The sequence below is a fragment of the Pristis pectinata genome, chromosome 8 (assembly GCF_009764475.1).
Source record: "Pristis pectinata isolate sPriPec2 chromosome 8, sPriPec2.1.pri, whole genome shotgun sequence".
NCBI lineage: Eukaryota > Metazoa > Chordata > Chondrichthyes > Rhinopristiformes > Pristidae > Pristis > Pristis pectinata.
In genome coordinates this window covers 37,469,415-37,491,557 of record NC_067412.1, presented here as the reverse complement: position 1 = coordinate 37,491,557, position 22,143 = coordinate 37,469,415, and the positions used below count along the sequence as shown (strand labels likewise).

General features: G+C 43.5%; 1 protein-coding gene across 3 annotated transcripts in view; it reads left to right on the top strand.

Moving 5' to 3' along the window:
- The window catches only part of LOC127573006 (UNC93-like protein MFSD11), a 53,192-nt gene that overhangs the window by 20,027 nt on the left and 11,022 nt on the right, over positions 1-22,143 (top strand). For 2 of the 3 annotated variants that reach the window (XM_052020732.1, XM_052020729.1), the window contains exons 1-8: positions 2,837-3,284; positions 6,087-6,142; positions 7,178-7,285; positions 14,015-14,094; positions 14,864-14,960; positions 16,123-16,181; positions 17,207-17,345; positions 19,803-19,852. In XM_052020732.1, the coding sequence (XP_051876692.1) occupies positions 3,195-3,284; positions 6,087-6,142; positions 7,178-7,285; positions 14,015-14,094; positions 14,864-14,960; positions 16,123-16,181; positions 17,207-17,345; positions 19,803-19,852 (679 nt within the window). In that variant the 5' untranslated portion in view covers positions 2,837-3,194. Of the gene's footprint in view, positions 1-2,836; positions 3,285-6,086; positions 6,143-7,177; positions 7,286-14,014; positions 14,095-14,863; positions 14,961-16,122; positions 16,182-17,206; positions 17,346-19,802; positions 19,853-22,143 lie in introns of those variants that run through there. The other variant, XM_052020731.1, reaches the window with a different exon arrangement.

Genomic DNA, 22,143 nt, shown 5'->3' with positions numbered 1-22,143 from the left:
AACAGCTACAGAGAAAGTGTAGTGCAGGTAGACAGTAAGGAGCAAGGTCATGATGAGGTAGATTGTGAGGTCAAGAGTCCATCTTGCCTTACTAGGGAACATTCAATAACAGTGGGATAGAAGCTGTTCTTGAACCCGGTGGTTTGTGCTGTCAGGCTTTTGTATCTTTTGCCCCTTGGGAAGGGGGAGAAGAGAGAATGTCTGGGGTGGTTGGGATCTTTGGTTATGCTTGCTGCTTTACCGAGGCAGGGAGAAGTGTGGACAGGGTCCATGGATGGAAGGCTGGTTTCTGTGATGTGCTGAGCTTTGTCCACAACTCGCTGCATTTCATGCGGTCAAGGGTAGAGCAGTTGCCATACCAAGCCATGATGCATCTGGATAGGATGCTTTTTATGGTGCATTGGTAAAAATTGGTGAGGGTCAAAGGGGACATGCCAAATTTCTTTAGCCTCCTGAGGAAGTTGAGGTGCTGGTGAGTTTTATTGGCCATGACGGTAACATGGTTGGACAGGCTATTGGTGATGTAGAACGGTAGTGTAGCGTTTAGTGTAATGCTATTATAGTGCCAGCAACCCAGGTTCAATTTTGGCTGCTGTCTTAGGGGGAGTTTGTATGTTCTCCCCGTGTCTGTGTGTGTTTCCTCCGGGTGCTCCGGTTTCCTCCCACATTCCAAAGACATACGGGTTAGGAAGTTGTGGGCATGCTATGTTGGCGTGGAAGCGTAACAACACTTGCGGGCTTCCCCCAGAACACTCTACGCAAAAGAAGCATTTCACTGTGTATTTCGATGTACATGTGACTAATAAAGATATCTTATCCTTTCACTCCTAGGAACTTGTAATTCTGAACCTTCTTGACCTCAGCACCATTGATGTAGACAGGAGCATGTGCATTGCTCCCCTTCCTGAAGTTAATGACCAACTCTTTTGGTTTGCTGACATTGAGGGAAAGGATGTTGTCATGACACCATGTCACTAGGCTCTCTATCTCCTTCCTGTACTCTGATTCATCATTATTTGAGATATGGCCCATTACAGTGGTATCAACTGCAAACTTGTAGGTGGAGTTAGAGCAGAATCTGGAGGGGGGGGGAAGAAAAAGAAGGGGTGGGGTTACTAGAAGTTGGAGAAATCGATGTTAAGGCCATCAGGTTGGAGACTCCCAAGGCCTAATATGAGGTGTTGTTCTTCCAACCTGTGTCTGGCCTCAGTGTGACAGTAGGGGAGGCCATGGACAGACATGTCAACATGGGAGTGGGATGTGGAATTGAAGTGGGTGGCCACTGGGAGGTCCTGGCTGTTGCGGCAGATGGAGCGAAGGTGCTCAACGAAGCGGTCACCCAATCTGTGTCAGGTCTCCCCAATGTACAGTAGGCCGCACTGGGAGCACCAGATGTGATAAATGACACCCTCAGACTCACAGGTGAACTGCTGCCTCATCTGTTTTGGACCCTGAATGGTGGTGAGGGAGGAGGTGTAGGGACAGGTGTAGCACTTGGTCGGTTGCAGGCATAAGTGCCAGGGGGGTTATTGGTGGGAAGGGACAAGTGGATAAGGCAGTTGCAGAGAGAGGGGTCCCTTCAGAAAGCGGAGAAGGGAGTGAGGGGAAGATGTGCTTGGTGGTAGGATCCCATTGGAGGTGGCGGAAGTTGCGGAGAATGATGTGTTGGATATGGAGGCTCGTGGGGTGGTAGGTGAGGACAAGGGGAACCCTGTCCCTATTATGTCGGCACATGGAGGGGTTGAGGGCAGATCTGTAGGAAGTGGAGGAGATATGGGTAAGGGCAGCATTGATGGTGATGGAAGGGAAACCCTGGTTACTGAAAAGACTGATGTCCTAGAATGGAAAGCCTCATCATGGGAACAGATGTGGTGGAGGCAAAGGAACTGGGAGAAGGGGATGGCATCCTTACAAGTGACAGGGTGGGAAGAGGTGTAGTCAAGGTAACTGTGGGAGTCAGTGGGTTTGTAGAAGATGTCTGTAGTTAATCTGTCTCCAGAGATGGAGACAGAGAGATCCAGATAGGGGAGAGAGGTGTTGGAGATGGACCAAGTGAATCTGAGGGCAGAGTGGAAGTTGGAGGCAAAGCTAATGAAATTGACGAGCTCAGCATGGGGGCAGGAAGCAGCCCCAATGCAGTCATCAATGTAGCGGAGAAAGAGTGGATGACTTACTTCCACTCCAGGTCTGTGGGTTCTAAGTTGGCTGATAAAGCATTGGAGCAGAAGTTGTTGACTGAGTGGATACCATGGGAAGTGGTGCACTTCCTTCACCGTTTTTGCTATACAGTATTTCCAGGTGCTCCTGAAAAAAGAGACTGGATAAGAGAGGAAAGAATAGAGTAAAAGTAAGAAGGGATGAGTTCAGTGGGGCAAGAACAGGATAAACAATTATTCTGCCAAGACGTCCTATTTTTCAATCTTAGGGAGAAGGAGGCTGTTGGGAGACTATGGAGGGAAGATGGTCAGAGGAAACCATGACCTGATATTCAGTGGTGGAGACATGACTCAGAGGGAGGTAATGAGAAGGTGTCAGAGAGCTAGCTTTCAACGGCTGCAAAGCAAAAGTCATTTTTTTCGAATAACAATAGCACTACCCTTATCAGCTCATGTGATGGCAGTGTTGGGCTTGTTGTTTAGCAGGTTCGGAGGGTAGTAGGTTAGAATGAGTAAAATTGAGACCATCAAAGTTATGCTCTCTAATACTGTTGTAAAATTAAAATTTTACCTAAAGGACTTTAGGCGACCTGACCATGAGGTCAAAGTGCAAGTCTCCCTCAGAGAAGGGAGATACAGGCGAGAGGCTGGCATATACCCGGTGCTCCAACCACAGCAAAGAGGGTCTTTGGGACATATTCAAAGGGACCCCTTGGCTGAATAATTGACAGCACACAACTCTGTATAGGTTCCGCCCATACCAATGTAGGCAATAGAACCGGCCCCCCGATTATTAACCAGCGACCTGCTGTGCCTTCTTGCTGGTTTTCCAACCCTCAACCGGGGAACCAGCAAGACACCACGGTCTTTGCTCCGCCCCACCGAGTTGATTGACTGCCCCTCCGAGTCTGGGCGATAGCGATTGCTCTGCGCATTAAAGTCCGAGTGACAGTTTTCCCTCCGCGCGTTTGACTGACTGACACCTCCACAGGGCTGCTGGCTGGTCGCTGGTCGCGGCTGCGGTGGTCCACGGCCTCAATGGGTGATTGCGGAGTGGGTAACGTTTACCTCCTAGGTGTGGGTTTTATGCTCATCTTCACTGCGTTCACCACTTGCGGGAACATAGAGGTGAGTATAATCACAGTTTAATGAAGTAGGATATCAGATAGTACTTAAGAAATAGATTTAGAGTAGCTGAATTAGGATTAAAGCAATAGGATATGAATTAGGTTAATACTGGAGTAGATTCTGACTGTGATGGTTTATGGAGTTAGGGTTAGATTTATAGGGTGTGAGTTAGATTCACAGGCTATGGACGAGAGTAGCTGATAATGGGACTGAAATAACAATGCACTGTAATACAATTTGAATTCGAGTAATGGTGTATGCAATAACAAACTTTGTGTCAAGAGTGTATAGTTAAGGTAATAATCTACAGGCTGAAGAATCAATTAACAATGTATCAGTTAAAATGATACTGTATTGACTAAAATAACGATTAAGGAGGTACAACAGTATTTAAAATAATCTGTTGGTCGAAGTGACAGTATATTAGTCTGGCAAGAAGTGAAGTAGTTTGCAGTGATCGGGAATGAGTTATGTTGCACTGATGTAAAGATGCAAGAAGCTTGGATGCAATATCTTCCAGAGTCCAACTGTCCGCTGATACTCACCATCCAGGCTCATGGACTGGAGAGGGGAGAGCTGGAGAGGAGGAATGAAAACTACAGAGTGGAAAAACAGACTGAAGTCGGAGAGACAACTAATTGACTGCCGTTGCTATTCACTCATGAACTCACAGCATGTGATCCATGGACTGGGACACAAACAGGAAACTCTGTTCTTCAAATAACTTTATCTCCCGCAAGCAAAACCCATGATTGTTACACAGCTTCAATTAAACCCTCTGTTCCGAACCATGAGCACATAGAAGACAGTTCTCCCAACCATGTGTTCATTGGCTATTAGCTCATTACTTCTTAAAGCCCTTTACCAATCTGAAACTAATCCTTCTGTCATCCTCTCTTCCCCTAGCCTTATATCAATTTCAAAACTATTCTGCTAGCCCATTCTCCCTTAGTTTGATATCAAAACCAAAGGAATCCTTCTGTTCAAACAGTCTACCCAACCCAAACCACCACAACTACTTCTTAGGCAATCCTTCAGGGGCAAGGATGACGTAGCCCCAAAGTAATTCCGGTGCATCAGTGTTTGTAGCTCTGTATCAGTTTCAAACTATTGCCACTGCCCTTTGCTCTCCCTGTAGACCCACATGGACCCCAAACCACTCCCATTATTCCTTTTTCCATATTTTGGTATCAAGCCCAAACTGTTCCCATTGTCTCACTTTCTAAATTGGAGTCATATAGTGACTGTATACAGCTCAGAAATGGGCCCTTCAGCCCACCATGTCCATGCTGACCTTTTTGCCCATCTACCCTCATTTGGCTGCATTAGGACCATATACTTCTATACTTTTGCCTATTTAAGTGCCTGTCTAAATGATTCCTCTAAAACTTTGGATAGGTTGCACTTGAAGTCCTGAGTGCAATTCTGGTTGCCCCATTACAGAAAGGATGTGGAGGCTTTGGAAAGGGTGCAGAAGAGGTTTACCAGGCTGCTGCCCTGATTAGAGGGTATGAGCTATAAGAAGAGGTTGTACAAATGTGGATTGGTTTCTCTGGAGTGTTGGAGGCTGAGGGGAGATCTGATAGGTGTTTATAAGATTATGAGAAGGATAGATAGAGAGTGGCAGGTGCCTGGAACGGGCTGCTTGGGAGAGTGGTGGAAGCAGATACAATAGTGGCATTTAAGAGGCTGTCAGATAGACACATGAATATGCAGCGTATGAGGGGACATGAATCATGTACAGGAAGAAGTGAATTGGTTTAACTTGGCATCGTGTTTGGTGCAGACATTGTGGGCTGATGGGCCTGTTCCTGTGTTGCACTGTTCTATGTATCAATCCCAAATTAATCTCACTGGCCTGTTCTCTTCTTATAACATTATATCAATTTTAACTAATCTACTCATTCTGTTTTCTCATATTTGCAAAAAAACTGTTAACAACCTGAAATAAATGTTGCCAGCCATTTTTGCTCCAATTGAATTTGTTCCAATATCTCAAATCTAAAGCTATGACTAACAGAAAGTAAGACCAATCTGGCCTAAAGAGCATTTTGAAAAAAAACCTCTAAATATTTGAGAAATTTGCGGTATAACTTCACCAAAAATGACACCAAGGATGAGAGGTATAAGCAAAAGTTTATAAAATCTAAGGCTATATTCAAATAATATAGAAAGTTAAATATAGAATAGTCATTGAGAACTTTAAAAGGGCTTAGGAGTAAATAATGAATCATTAATTTTATTAGTTATTGGTAAGAAGGCATAATATTTAGGATTAGTTCTAGAACATAAGTAGGTCATAAAGACCATATCTATTCAAACTGATCACAACTTACTTAAGAGTTTGAATGATTCTGCTGCAGAATTTTGCATCCTGAATGCCAGTCACTGAAAAGAGTTAATCTGTAATGTACCATTGTCAGTCTATAAACTGGTGACCCACATCATGGTTTGAGCACATAATCTACATTGTACTGCAGCAATGATCAATTATATACTGTCAGAGGTATTGTCATTCCTATGTGACATTAAACCAAGGCCCTATCTACTAGATAGAGTACATGTCAAAGATTGCTTGACCATTACTGGAAAGGAATTCTCCCCAGTCCCTGGCTAAATATTGTTTTCCTATGTAACACTATCAAAAACAGATGAACTATCTGCATTGTTGTTTGTGGGATCTTGCTCTGCATTGCACATCTGCCATGTGCATCTTTGAAGCAATATAAGAGACTACACTAATATGTGGATGCTTATGGGAGAGGAATAAACATTAACCCTTATACTGTTCTTCTTTTGCAGCAAACAGTAATACGAAGTTTGACCAACACCAGTCTCTCTGGCAGTGGTTATGACAGGTACTGGAGGTTGTGCCTCTTTCCTATTGATTGAATTGATTTCCAATGCTTTGCATCGACTGATGCAGCAAAACCCTAACTCTCATCTACCTGCTCCAATTCCCTAGAGCCCAGTAACAACACTGAGATTTGTAGCTGAGAATCCGGGTTCAAGGAAGTCCATTGTGGCGAGAGTTTTCTCCACTGCTGCCCTGTCAATCTTTGCAAGTTCTGGGTGGGTTAGGAGATGTTGGGATTTTTTTGCCCAAAGTTGGGAATTCCCGCTACATTGAGCTTAATTGGCATCAATACAAGTGTGCTTCACGATCCTATGTGGGAATCTGGCTTTGTTCTAGTTGGGTGAATCTCTAGCAGAGGATTTCATTGCTGTGTGTAGGCTCATTTGGTGAGGCCAGGATGAACATTTATAACACACTCCTACCACTGTAAATAAATTTTTGATTGGGTACATCACTGGAACTTATTGCCTTTGCTTTATGGGCTAAGGCACTATTTACATTCCTACAGTAAATATCCATTGCTTTACAAAATTATAAATGATTTTAATGACAAAAATGACATTGAACCAAAGAAAGACCAGAGGTTTGTTTGAGGAGAATTTTGAGTCAGGAGAGATGGACGGAGACACTTAAAGATGAAATTCCAAACCTTTGAACCTAGGCATCTGATGGCAAGGCTTTGAAAGGTGGAGTGGATAGGAGGAATCCAGAGATCTCAGGGGATTGGAGGGCTGCAGGAAGTTAGAGATAAGGAGTGGAAGGAGATTCAGTGGATCCATGAAGGGAGAGACAACAAATGGGGTGTGGAAGGAGGTTCAATGTGTGTGTAGAGTCCTTGACAGGGAGAGTGTACACTGGGTATGAAAAGAGATTCAGCGGGTGGGTAGAGTTTATGATTAGGGAGAGTGTGCATTGGGTGTGGAGGAGATTCAGTGGGTAGGTTGGATCCAAAGTAGCTTCGCTGGTGTATAGGTTATGAGAGGAGAAGAAACAACGGGAATGCTCTAACATTACATCTTCGTGTTTTGTTTCCAAGTCTTGCCATTATCTATGGAGTGTTTTCAGCTTCTAACCTCATTGCACCATCTGTGGTCGCAGTTGTTGGACCGAAGCTGTCTATGGTATTAAGTGGAGTTGTTTACAGGTAAGACTGGTCTTCACTTTGTTTTTAGTCTACTGCGTGGCATCAATAATAAAGCTTGTCATTGTATAGTAGATTCCTCTCTCAATCTCCAACCTCCTGTTGCTCCAGCATTCACTTCCCCTTATTCAATCAATACTCCACTGGCCTTTAGATTCAAAGCTTTGAACATAATAATAGAAGCAGGAGTAGGAGTAGGTCATATGGCTGCTCATGCATGCTCTATTACTCAATAAAATCATGGTTGATTTCACTGTTAGTCTTAACTGCACTTTCCTTCTTGATCTCCGTAAGTTTTGATATTCCTATATGTCAAAAAATCAGCCTTGAATATTTTCATTGACAGTCTCCACAGGTCTTTGGTGTAGAGATTTTCAAAGATTCACCACCCTTAGAGATGCAATTCCTCCTTTTCTCACTTTTAAACAGATATCTCTTTCTCCTGAGACTATTGCCCTAGTTCTAGGGACACACATAAGCAAATATCCTCCCAGTATCTACCCTGCCAAGTCTTCTTGGAATCCCTTGGTTCTAAACAACCTAGCCAGGGGAAACCTCATCCCTGCATCTACCTTGTCAAGCTCAGTAAGAACTTTATACATCTTAATGAGATCACTCCTCATTCTTCTGAGCTCCAGAGAGTACAAGCTCAAACTATAGAATTGTTTCTCTGAGACAACCCCTCATCCTGGAAATCAACCTGTGAACCTTTTTTGCACACCTTCAGGCCAAGTGTATCCTTCCTCAAATAAGGAATCCAGAAACGTCCACAGTACTTTAGACATGAACTCATCAAAGCCCTGCAGAGTTACTGCAAAACTTCCTCACTTTCTAACTCCATCCCCTTTGCAACAAAAGTCAACATGCCATTTGTCTTCCTAATTACTTGCTGTAGCTGCATGCTGACTTTTTGTTGACACAAGAGACTGCAGATGCTGGAAACTAGAGCAAAATATAAACTGCTGGAAGAACTTAGCGCATCGAGCAGCATCTGTGGAGACAAAGGGATGTCGCAGGGTTTCAGCCCAAAACATCGATCATTCCTTTGTGTCCGCAGATGCTGCTTGACCCGCTGAGTTCTTCCAGCAGTTTATTTTTTTGCTAACTTTGTGTATTTCTTGTGTATCCTGATCTCACTGCACAGCAGCGTTTTGTAGTTACATGTTTAAATAATACTCTGCTTTTCTATTCTTATTCAAGTGGATAAACCTAGGAGTTTCTCCCACCTCCTACTCCACCTGCCATCTTCTGCTCACTCATTTAATCAGTCTGTATTCCTTCATGGACTTCTCACGTTCTCCTTTTTCTTACTTTCCCATATATCATTGTATCAGCAGGAAATCTGACTACAGGACCCTTCATTTAGGTCATTAATATAAAATTGTAAATAGCCAAGGCTACTTCTGGAACTCCACCAGTCACAATTTGCTCATTTGAAAATCAATCATTCATCCCTACCCCCTGTTTTTTGTCAGTAAAGCAACTCTATACTTACTAATTTATTACTCAATACCAGGAGCCCCTTTTTATGGAATAGTCATTTATGTGCTCTTTATCAAATACCTTTTAGAAATCACACAACACTACATCCACTGGGTCCCCTTCATGCGACTTGCAAGTTACATACTCAAAGAACTGTAATAAATTTGTCAAACACAACTTCCCATTCATGAAATTATGACTCTGCCCATGATATTATGATTTTCTGGGTGACCTATTATTACTTAATTAAATATGCATTCCAGCTTTTTCCCAATGATCAATGATAAGATAACTGGCAGATAGTTCCCTGCTTTCTTTATCTTTCCTTTCTTGAATAACAGTTATGTTTTTGGGTTTCTGCTCTGCAGTTCTGGGATCTAGGGAATTTTGAAAAATCAGTGTATCCACTTATTTGAGAATTGTAGGATGTAGGCTATCAGGGATTTGTTGGTTGTTAGTCCTATTAGTTGGTATGTTTTCTTTTGTGATAATTGTTTTAAATTCCTCCTTTCACTGTTAAGGTCAATGAAGAATATTTGTTTAATATCTTTGTGATTTTTTTATTCCTCCTTCTTAATTTTCCTGTCTCTGCTTCTGAGGGATCAAAGTTTATTTTTCCTGTTCTTTCTGTTCTGTTCTATCTTTGTAGAAACTTTTACAATCTGTTTTGCTCGTTTGCCTTTTATTTTCTCTCAATTTGCATTAACTTTTTTTTCAGTAATCCTTTGCTGGTTTCTAAACTTCTCCCAATCCTCAGGCCTGCTACTACACTTTGCAACATTATAAGCTTTTTTCTTTCAGACTAATACCATCCTTAACATTAATTAGTTATGGGTGGATCCTCTCTTGTGTATATTCTTTATTCCTTAATAGCATTATTATGTTAAGCATTGTGAAACATCTCTTTAAATGTCTGCCAATGTATGTCAACCATCATACTTTTTTTCTAATTTCTCAGTTAATTTTGGCAAATTCTCTTTTCATGCCTATGTAATTGCCCTTGTATAAGCTTAAGGCACCAGCTTCGGACCTAATTTTGTCACTCTCAAACTGCATATAAAGTTCTACCATGATATGATTACTCTTCATCAAGGTATCATCTTGCATGATCACATCTAAAATAGCTTCATCTCTGGTTTGTCCACAATTTGTTGTTCTAGGAAATTCTCTTGAATGCATTCCATAATTTATCCACAAGACTATCTTTTCAAATATGATTTGTCATGACAATATAAAGATTCAGTCAATGATTACTGTATTATCTTTATTACAAGCACCCATTATTTCTTGATCAATTAGCAATACAACTGGATACATTACATTATGTTATGGGGTTGGGGATCGTGGCCATAGACTACCCTTACTGATGTTTTCTTTCTTTTGTTAAGTAAGTTAATTTTTGTTGTTTATAATACCAGTCAATAATATGCATTATTTCCTTTTGGTCTTTGTAAGTACAACTAAAATAATATTGCAACGAACATAACAAGTCATATGCTGATTTGATATGACTGTGCACTGATTCTCAAGTTAGTGACAAAGCTGTTCCATGAATTAAAATGCCCTTTTTTTAAAGAGGAATCCCTACCACTTGTAGACATGGTGATGGGGCCCAGCCTTAACCCTGCTTCTTTTAAGGAAATTATTCATGCTCTGCTTTATTCAAACATTCACAGATTAAAAGCAAGCCTGTAATCTGCCAGGAACTGGGTTTAGCACCACAAGGGGCATCAGTCACAAAGTCTGGTCTTTTCCTTTTACCAAAGCTTTTAGCTGCTTGGTTGGATATTAGACACCATTCACCAAATTTCTGCAAGGCCTCATAGCCTCTGGAGCAAACTCTTTAGGACTGAACAACTATAGCAAATTCTTAAGTTTGTTCACATAATTGTGCACACCTTTTATTTCTTGGCTCATTTTTGGCATCATTTTTCCCTTCCATTTTTACTCTGCACCATTATAGTACTTCGGAACAGCCAATCCCACAGCCAAGTGGGGTGTGTATCAGTCATCTATAAACACAGTTTGAAACCTACATTCACCATCTGGAAAGCTAAATACAAAATCTTCCTTGTTTTCATTTATTGCCTGCATGGAACTTAAAATATGGAAAAGTGAAGTTTGCCCGAATAGCCTTTGGGTGGGGTGGGGGAGGGTGCTAATTTAGTTTTCATCGGTTAGAAATAAATAATTGAAGCCCTATTTATTTCTTTTCTCCACCCAAGCTGATCCTATTCATGATTTTCTGGTCAAGATAATCGTTCACAAGTGTCCTAATGCCATCCTTTATTACTGGAACCACCCCATCTCCTATTTCCTTCTGCCTCTCCTCTAAAGTGTTAAGTACCCTGGAATATTCAGTTCCCAGTTTTGGCCATCTTGCAACTGCACCACTCTAATGGTTTTAAGTTCATATCTATTTCTGCCATCTATAATTCACCTACAAATATTTCGCACATTCATAATGGGACTGGGTGATGGTAATGCCATTAAATATCTAAGGTAGATGGGTAGATTCTCTCTTGTTAAAGATGGTCATTGTGTGGTGCTTCTGTGGTGAAAATGCTAACATAGAACAGTACAGCACTGGACAGACCATTCGGCCCACAATGTTGTGCCGATCTTGATGCCAATTTATACTAAATGTCCTCCTCCTGTGAATCATCCATATCCCTCCATTCCCTTCATATTCATGTATCTATCTAAAAGCCTCTTAAACTTCACCAAACTGCCTGCTTCCACTACTACCTCTGGTAATCCATTCTGAGCACCTATCACTCTCTGCGGGAAGAAAACTTGCCTGTCATGTCACCTTTATACTTCCTCCCACCCAACCTTAAGAGCATGTCCTGTGACATTTGACATTTCTACCCTGGGGACCAGATTCTGACTGTCTACCCTATCTATGCCTCTCATAATTTTAGAAACCTCTATCAGGTCTCCCCTCAGCCTCCAATGCTCTAGGGAGAACAACACAAGTTTGTCCAACCTTTCCTTATAGCTCATACCCTCTAATCCAGGCAGCATCCTGATTATTAGGGGATTGGACAAGATAGAGACAGGAAATATGTTCCAGATGTTGGGGAAGTCCAGGACCAGGGGGCATGATTTAAGAATAAAGGCTAGGCCATTTAGGACAGAGGTGAGGAAAAACTTCTTCTCCCAGAGCGTTGTGAATTTGTGGAATGCACTGCCTCAGAGGGCAGTGGAGGCCAATTCTCTGGGCACTTTCAAGAAGGAGCTAGATAGGTTTCTTATAGATAGGGGAATCAAGGGATATGGGGACAAGGCAGGAACAGGATATTGATTGTTGAGGATCAGCCATGAACTCAAAATGGCGGTGCAGACTCGAAGGGCCGAATGGTCTACTTCTGCTCCTATTGTCTATTGTCTATAAACCTCTTCTGCAGCCTTTCCACAGTGTCCACATCCTTCCTATAATGGGGCGACCAGAATTGCGCACAATACTCCAAGTGCGGTCTGACTGAAGTTTCGTATAGTTGCAGCATGACTTACTTACTCTTATACTCAACACCCCTACCAATGAAGGCAAGCATTCCATACGCTTTCTTTACCACCTTATCCACATGCATAGTCACTTTCAGTGAACTATGGACCTGGACCCCAAGATCCCTCTGTACTTCAATGCTATTAAGGGGCCTACCGTTAACTGTATACTTTCTCTTTTCATTTGACCTCCCAAAGTACAACACCTCACAGATACCCAGGTTAAACTCTATCTGCCACTTCTCTGCCCATATCTGTAATTGACCTATGTGCCCTGCTATATTATTTGATAGTCCTTTACACTGTCCACAACTCCACCAAACTTGGTGTCATCTGCAAACCTGCTAATCCACCCATCTACATTTTCATCCAAATCATTGATATACATCACAAACAACAGAGTCCCAGTACCAGTTACTTGGTACTTAGCAACCTGTGTCTGAACAATGTCCAGGTCTTGCTGCATGCAGGGCATGGGCTGCTTCACTTTCTGAAGAGATGCAAATGGAATTGAACACTGTACAATTATCTGACATTATCCCCACTTCTGATGTTATGATGGAAAGAAGGTCATTGATGAAGCAGCTGAAGATGGTTGGGTCTAAGGCATTGCCCTGCAGAACTCCTTAAGTGAAATCCTGGAGTTGGGATGATTGACCTTCAAACATTGGAGTGTTTTCCCCTTGATGCCCAGTTTTACCAAGGTTCCTTGATGTCAATGACAGTCATTCCACGTCTGGAACTTAGCTCTTTAATCCAAGCTTGGATCAAAGCTGTGATGCGGTCTGGAGCCAAAACCCAAACTGGTCATTAGTGGGGAAGTATTTTGATAGGAAGTGCCATTTGAACCACTGTGGATGATACCTTCCACCACTTTGTTGATAATTGGGAGTAGACTGATTTGCCAGATTGGATTTGTTCTGTTTTATGTGAACTGGACATACCTGGGAAATTTTCCACCTTGTTGGTTAGATGCTGGTATTGTAACTATAACCAGAAGTACATCTATTACTGGAGCATAGGTCTTCAGTGCTGCAGCCAGACTGATGTCTGGTCCTACAGCCTTTGTGGTTTCCAGGGCTCTCAGTCGTTTCTTGAAGTCATGTGGAGTGAATGAATTGGCTGAAGACCTCCTTCTGTGATGGTGGGGATCTCTGGAGGGAGACAAGATGGATCATCCACTTAGCACTTCCAGAAGAGTGGGTAAGGATGCAGATTCTCTCCCCGAAGGACATTAATGAAGCAGGTAGTACAGTTTGGCAGTTTTATGGTCATTATTACTGACAATACCTTCTTACTTCAAATTTACTAGCAGCCAGTGGTGGGATTTGAACTCATGTCTCTGCAACTTTAGGCAAGGCCCCTGGATTACCTCTCCAGTAACGTAACCTCTGTGACTTCACACCCATATTTCTAGGGATTAAATGGCTTTTTCTTATTACTGATTGCACAGGATCAAGTGGCTGAATTCCTGCCTTTTTGCAAGTAACTAGCCTGATAGGCTGAATGACAATCACCTATTTTAATGTAACAGGCTCAAGGGGCTAATGATCTTCTTCTGTTCTTGTGCAACGAGCTCAAAGGGCTGAATAGCCTCCTTCTGTTCCTTGTAACTGGTTGAGGGGTTGGATGGCCTCCTTTCCTGATGTAACAAGGAGGGGGTAAAAGGCTTCCTGTAGTTCCTGGGAAGGGCTTGGGGTGAGAAGGACCTGTGATGAAGCTCCCCCGTTTATTTATTTCCAGTGGTTATGTGATTTCCTTCAGCAAGCCGATGACTTGGTCACTGTATGTTGGCTCTATCCTCATTGGATTCGCAGCTGCTGGTGAGTACTGAGTGCAAAACTTCCTGTTTAATTATTTGCAAATCTCAGGATCAATATCTCCCTTACTGCCCTTTAACATTCTTTCCCTCCCGCCAACTATCCTTCCAAACTTCCCTCCCTCAACCAACAAACCATGCTTCCAACTCCACTGACCCCACTTTGCTAAAAGTGGGGAGCACAGTGGTGCAACTGGTAGAGCTGCTACCTCATAGTTCCAGAGACCTGGGCTCAATCCTGATGTCTGGTGCTGTCTGCGTGGAGTTTGCATGTTCTCCCTGTGACCATGTGGGTTTCTTCTGGGTGCTCTGGTTTCCTCCCTTATCCCTAAGACATGTGGGTTGGTAGGTGAATTGATGACTCCAAATTACCAAAGTGTAGGTGAGTGGCAGAAGCTGAGGAAAGTTGTGGGGACAATGAACACAGATCTGATGGGCCAAATGGCCTTATACCATGCTTGTATAACTCTATAACTCAGCGCATTGGAACAACGATGGCCAGTGGGCCATTGAACAGTGGTGGGGGGGGGGGGGGAGTGTGCTGGGGGTGGTTGGGCCTGACCATGACCTCCCCAACCTCCCCATATGTGCACATTTTCCATTAATTGGGACAATAGCATTGGCAATACTGACAACCTTTCTGAAGCTCTCTCCTCAAGTCAGCCACTTTATAGCAGGTTGTAATATCTCACCACAGCTCAGTGAAATTATTGCTGGCTGGGGAAAGAACTGGGAGCACTTCTCCTCTGCACACATTCTTGCTTCTCTTTCAGTACTTTGGACAGCCCAGGGGACATTCCTCATCTTGAACTCTGACTCCACCACTATCAACAGGAATACTGGGACCTTCTGGGCTCTCTTGCAGTGCAGGTAAGGGAAGTGTGGTGCTGAATGATACAGGCACAAAGGAAAGACCCTTTAATGTCTCGCTACTGTCTGTAAGGAGTTTGTACGCTCTCCTCGTGCCTGCGTGCGTTTCCTCCAGGTGCTCCGGTTTCCTCACACATTCAAAGACGTACAGGTTAGGAGGTGTGGGCATGCTATGTTGGCGCTGGAAGAGTGGTGACACTTGCGGGCTGCCCCCAGCACATTCTTAGTAACGCAAAAAGACACATTTCACTGTGTGTTTCGATGTACATGTGACTAATAAATAAATATTTTAAATATATTATTTCCCTTTTCATTTTGGCGTCTGGAGACCAGACATGGTAGCCCTGTGGTTGTAGTAACCTGGAGATTGTGAGATCGAGTGCCACCACCACAACTTGGCAATGTTGATCCCAGTAAATGTGGGTACTTTTTGGATGGATTGATGCCTGTAAAGACAATTGGGTCACGTTTAGGTGAAGGGAGGGGTGGTGAGGGAGGGAGAACGGGCTAAAGGCGAGTGAGGGAGGGAGAAAGAGGTGAAAATAAGGGTGTGAGGGAATGGAGTGAAGGGGAGGCAGAGGGAGCATGAAGGTGAGTGAGGGGGAAGGAGAATGGGTGAAGTTGAGGGTGAGGTAGGGGATATGGAGTGAAGGGGAGGCTGAAGGAGGGAATACGGAGTGGTGGTGAGGATGAGGGAAGCAGCACAGCGTGCAGGTGAGTGAGAGGGAGGGAGCACAGGGTGGTGCTGATGAAGACTGGAATGAGCGTTAGAGGGGGTGAGATTGCAGGGTGCAACAAGATAGAGAGGGTGGCGGAAGTCTTAGGGGTAGATGCCACCTGGGCTGTAAACTGATGGAGTGAAGTCTCCCCAACCCATCCGTGGTATAAACTTGCAGGATAGAAGGAGAGCTGTCAGTTGATTGACCTGAGTGGGAGGAAGCTCGTGTTGGCTCAATGGCAGGGACCAGTTTTTCCGGGAAGCTTGTTCCTAGGTTATGAGTGCCCAGATATTGACCCCAATCCACTACGAGTGTGGTGATGTTGATTTTACTGTCTCACCCTGTCTGGGACTGCTATTCTCCTGGGTTAGCAGTTCTGATTTTCTCTGGGTGTCCGATGCCGTCTGGTTGGGCAGTCTGACCAGATGATGCTTTTTTTGCAGCATGTTGTTTGGGAATCTCTACGTATACCTGCAGTGGAGGGACGTTATGGTGATCTCAGGTAAACACATCTGATTTGTGCTTTATACATTGCGGAGAGGTTGCGGGGAGGGATGGGGTCCCCAGGGGACTTTACATTGTAGGCTCTACACTGGGCAGCACAGGAGTGCAGCTGATAGAGCTGCTACCGCACAGCTCCAGCGACCTGGCTTCAATCCTGACCTCTGGTACAGCCTGTGCAGAGTTTGCATGCACTCCCTGTGACTGCATGGGCTTCCCCTGATTGCTCTTGTTTCCTCCCATATCCCAAATAAGTGTGGGTTGGTGGGTTGGTTGGCTGCTGTAAAATTGCTCCTGGTGTAGATGGGTGGTGGAATTGATGGGAATGTGGGGAGAATAGGATACGGGGAAAATTATTGGAATGGGATAGCTCTGTGAGCTAGCAAATACTTGATGGGCTGAATTGCCTCCTCTATATTAAAATTTCAGCTTGGAATTCAAAGTTTGATTGTGTTAAACTGGGTCTCCTTGGCCATATTATTCTGGATCCATTCAACACCCCAACAGTCTACAACATCTGACCAATTTGAACCCACTTGTCCATCTCGTGGTGCAGTTGGATGATCCAGTCAGAGTCCTCGCCAATTTGGGTGCTTAGTGATGTGGAAGCAAAAGCTGACAGGTGTGCTCCACAGGCTGAAGTTTAGGAGTCGTGCCTTTGGAGTGCAGAGTTTGTGGGTTTGAGCTCAGCTCCAAAGACTTCAACCTGTAATCCACTCTGGCACACCCAGAGCAGTACCAAGGGGGATGCAGGTTGAGGCTTCAAAATGAGACTCTCTCTGTGCTTTTGGTTAGTGTAAAGGATCCTGAAGCATCTTTTTCTGTTGTCCTGGCTGCCATTTATTCCTCAAAGAGCTTCGACAATCTGGTCATCATCAAATTGCTACTTGGTGGGATCTTGCTGTGCCCAAACTATACAGTGCTTTCTCACCATCACGTGTCACTGCACGTCATAAGGTGCTTTAGGATGTTCTCAGGTGGTGAAAGACATGAGAGAAATGCAAGTCTTTTGTTCTGTGTTGTCAGATGATGATAGGAGGACCCTGTTCATCGTGCTGTCTGTGATCTCTCTTGCTGGCACAGCCATTATACTGACGTTGAAGAACACCAGACACGCAGACACCAGCCGTGAGATCACTGAGCCTTTGCTTCCAACTCAGACACTGTAAGTTTGAGAGTGGAAGCAACAACAGCTTCCAATTATGAGGGACTTTTAATGTTGAGAATATATTCCAAGCTGTATGACAAGAGTGTTAACAAATAAAAAGTGACCAATCTTTTGGCTTGGTGTCAAAAGATAGTTTAAGGCAAGGAGACTTGCACATTTTGGGAGATACCTACAATTGGATTGCAATAAATCTCCGATAGTCTGGTATGCTTGAGACCTTGGTGGTGTTGGATTGGTGGATTTTTAGAACTATTGGATGTTATTTCTATTAATACCCAACACACTTCTAATTTTCTTTTTGTTTAGATGTTACACAGTACTATAATAAATTTTTTCGTGAACCAGTTAAGTTCTCTCCTAGCTCAACTTCCCCAGCATTGAGTCCCTTATTACTCTTAGCTGGCTGCTTTGGACAAGCTAAAGTTGTTTACATGGCTGATATCTGACTCCTAAAACACACAACCCTGGGAAGAGATTACTAGGACAGTGAAAAAGATCCAAAGATGTGCTGAAAACTCCCTTGAACATGTGCAACATCCCTGCTGACTCCTGAGAATCTTTGACCCATGACCATTCAAAGTGGAGAAGAAGCACTGAGAACCTCAAAGCCAGCAGAAGCACAGAGAGGCCCTGTGTTAGTGGTGGAAGGAGTGCACCACCTTACACTACCACACCCATTTTCCTGTCCCAGTAGGACAGGACTCCCTATGGGAGTCTATGGTTCCCAATCTGGCCTTGCCAGTCACCTCTTTACCCCCAAAATCGGAGTGTAATCAAAGTCCTCATCAATACCAAGGGATTGCCTAAGAAGAACAAGAAGAAGAAAAAGAAGAAGGGTATGGGGCTGCTCCAAAATGGCATGCAAGTCCTAACCAAGTATAAACCAACGGATCTTCAACAAACTATTGCATCATTGCCCAGGACTTTTCTTAGTCCTTCTTGCTTCGGTGTTATATTTCCAACAAACTTCCTGTGGAAGTGGAGCTAATTTTCAGAACTAATTTGAAGCTGTTCAACCAACAGTGTTTACACTCCAGAACCAAGGTCACCCAAATCTCAGTAGTCAAACTGCAGTATGCAGACATGTACACGCTTAGAGACCAGGTTTCAAACCATTATCAATACTTGCACTGAGCCATATGAAATTATGGCCCTTACACTCAATATCTGCAAGACAGAGGTCCTCTACCAACCTGACCTTGCTGCAACACACAGCCCTCTGACAGTTAAAGTTCACAGCAAGACCCTAGAAAATGTGAACTATTTCTTATTTCCTCAGCGAAAACAGACATCGGTGATAAAATTCATCCCTGCCTTCAATGTATCAGCACAGTTTTTGGTCAATTGGGGAAAAGGGTGTTTGAAGACCAAAACTTCAGGCCTGGTACAAAACTCATTGTCTACAAGGCAGCAGTAATGCCTGCTCTCCTACAGTGTATGCTTCTGAGATCTGGACTGCCTACAGCAGCCATGTCAAGGCACCTTCATTAGAAGGACAATCGAACATCCCTAATATTGAGGCCCTGATTACAATTGGTGGGCTATGTTGGTTAGTCCATGTCATTCACATGCCTGATACCAGACTCCTGAAACAGATATTCAATTCGTGAGAAGATATCACTAGGCTGACAGAGGAAAAGATTCAAGGATGTGCTCACAGGTACCTTCAAGAAATGGAACGTCTCCACTAACTCTTGAGAATCCCGGGTCCACGACGACTCAAAGTGGAGAAGGAGAATTCTGCATGGTATTGAGAACCTCAAATCCATTAATTGGAAACATACAGGACCACATACAACATGTAAGTGGCAGAAACAGCACCGTATCTCTCCAAGTACCCTGCTCTGTCAGGTAGCTCCTGCCGCATCTGAGGAATGGTCTGCAGTTCCCACATTGGCTTCATCAGCCACCTCAGAACCCACAAAACCAGAGTGGAGGAAGTCATCCTCAATCCCGAGGGGCTCCCTAAGAAGAATAAGACAAAGAAAGAGAAGAGTAAGGGGTTGTATTAACAATGAGACAGAGACTGTGGGTTCAAATCCCTCTCCACATGCTTGAGGTCAAATTTCGGATCGACTCTCAGTGCAGTATTGAAGGTGTATGGCAGTGTTGGAAAGACTCTCTTTATGATAAAACTAATTAAGGTCTGTTCTACCTTCTCAAATAATACCAAATATCCAACGATACAATTAAAAAATATTGCTCAATGCCTTAATCAATATTTATCACTCAAATGGTTAAAGCAGACAACCCAATCATTATCACGTTGCTGTCTATGGGGTGCTCTGACTGGCGGTTGCTCTTTAAACATTATATCAGTGACCACAGTCAGAGTGACACTTATGAAACGTAGAGTGCTTTGCAGCATTTTGAGGTCATGAAAGGTGCTTTTGTTTTCTTTTTGAGGTCATCACAGTTTTAAAATCTACCTGTTTTGTCTGGATGTTGTTCTAGGTTTAAAGAGAAAGTGACCTCAACCCTGGATCAGATCACTGCAGAGTTAAGTAAGTTGCTTTAATGCTGGTGAGGCTGAGGCCACTGAGCTTGGGTGCTTTGGGAGAGGGACAGGGGATTTGGAGGTGTGGTGATATTTTTGGCATCATGCTGTGATTAAGGGAGGGGGCCGAGTAGACTTGGAAGTGTGGTGATTGGAGAGGAGAGGAGAGTGTGTGGACTGGGAGGTGCGATGATTGGTGGGTGTAGAATTAAGGGTAGGAGGGTGTGGACTAGGAGATGCAGTGATTAGTGGTGAGGGATTAAGGGTAGTGGGATATTATGATTAGTGGGTTTGGTGGTGAGGCAATTCTGTTCCTGGAGCCACAATCAAGGAATTGTGTTTTTGAAATTCCACTTTGAAAATTTGAATTCATTTAGGGTGAGGGTTACTAAGTAAAATATTAGTCTCAATAAAAGTGACCAAGTAGGTGTGAGAGTGTCCTAAAATCTATTTGATTCATTGTTGTCCTTTGGGGTAGGAAACCTACAGTCCTGTACTGCTCAGGCCAGTGTGTGACCCTGTTCCTAACAAAGTGTTTGGTTTTGTCGATGCCCTTTGTTGTTGCCGAGAAAGACTCTTAGTCACACCAAACCTGGGCAACTAGAGGCGGACGATAAACACGAGTCTCGCCAGCAATGTCCATGTCCCAAGAGCCTGCATTTAACTACTACTAAACTACACACCAATTACACATGGCTTCTACAGTAGACCAACTTGGAGAGAGCAGTGGGAATATGAGTGATCCAGGCCAAAGGATCACTTAACGGACAGCATGTTCCACACAATGGGAGAGTGTTTTATTTATTTATTTCCCAGGATCTGGGTATCAGTGCTGGTTGGTGCCTTTCCCTAATTGTGCTTCAACTGACAAGCTTCCTGAGGCTATTTGCCCCCACATGTAAGAGTCAACCACACTGGGGTTCTGGAGTCACAAGTAGGCTGGGCAGGTAAGGGCAGAGAATTTCCTCCCCTGAAGGACATTAGTGAACCAGCTGGGTTTTCACAAGTGTCTGGTAGTTTTGTGGTCATTATTACTCATGACCAGTGTTTTTTTTAATTAATGCCAGATTTTAACTTAATTCAAAACTGCTGCAGTGCAATTTGAAATTGAGTCTTTGGATTAGTAGTCTGGTAAATTAAACTCTGTGCCATCGACATGGGTGTAGAATTGTGTTTAATAGGTGGAGGGTGTGTAGGCCATGGGACAGGCTTGGCCCTGATGCATTAAGAGCCCTCCAGAGAAGAGAATTGCAAAGATTCACTAGCCTCTGAGTGAAGAAATTTATCCACATCTCAGACCTTATTTCTAAGACTGTAGCACCTGGTTCTGAACTCCTCACCCTCTCTGCATCCAACCTGTTGAGCTCTGTATGAGTTTCAATGAGATTTCCACTTTAAACTCTAGGGAATAGAGGCCTATTCAATCTGTCCTCCTACAGCCATCCCCAAAGCCAATTTAGTGTAACTTTGTTGCAGTCCCTCTAAGATGGGAATATTTGTTATTTAGGTAAGAGCAAACTATACACAATATTCTGGTGCAGTCTCTTAATTGCAGTAAGGCGTCTTCACTCTCATTCCCAAATCTTCCTGTAATAAAGGCCTACATACCATGTGCCTTCCTAATTGCTTGTTGCACCCGTATGCTGCCTTTCATGACTTTATGTACAAGGACACCTCCACCCCTTTGAACGTTGTAACGATCTGTAACCATTTAAGAATACTCTGCTTTTCCGTTTTGTGCACCAAGGGGATGATTTTCCACATTATATTCCATCTACCACATTCTCGCCCAATCACTTAGCTTATCTGTATGCCCTTGAAACCTCTCTACATCATCCTCCCTACTCACAGTCCCATTTAATTTCATGTCATCATTGAACTTGGAAATGTTTCACTTGATCCCCAAATCATTGATGGAGGTTGTAAATTGTTGGTGCCCAAGCAGTGTTCCCTGTAACATGTTAGTTGCAACCTGCCATCTGAGAAGACTTGTTCATTCCAACACTTTGCTTTCTATCTGTTAACCAATTCTGAATCCATGCCAGTATACTACTTCCAATTCCATGCATTCTAAGCTTGCTGACCAACCAACTTATTGAAAGCCTTCCGAAAATCCGAATACTCCATATCCACTGATCCCCCCTTATCTTTTCCACTAGTCACATCCTCAGAGAACTGAATCAAACATGATTTCCCTTTCATAAATCCATGCTCAGTCCTATATTTCTTTTCTTGACATAAGTTTCTGGGGGTGATGCAATCCGTCATTCCCATGTGCAAGTCCCAGGAACATGATTC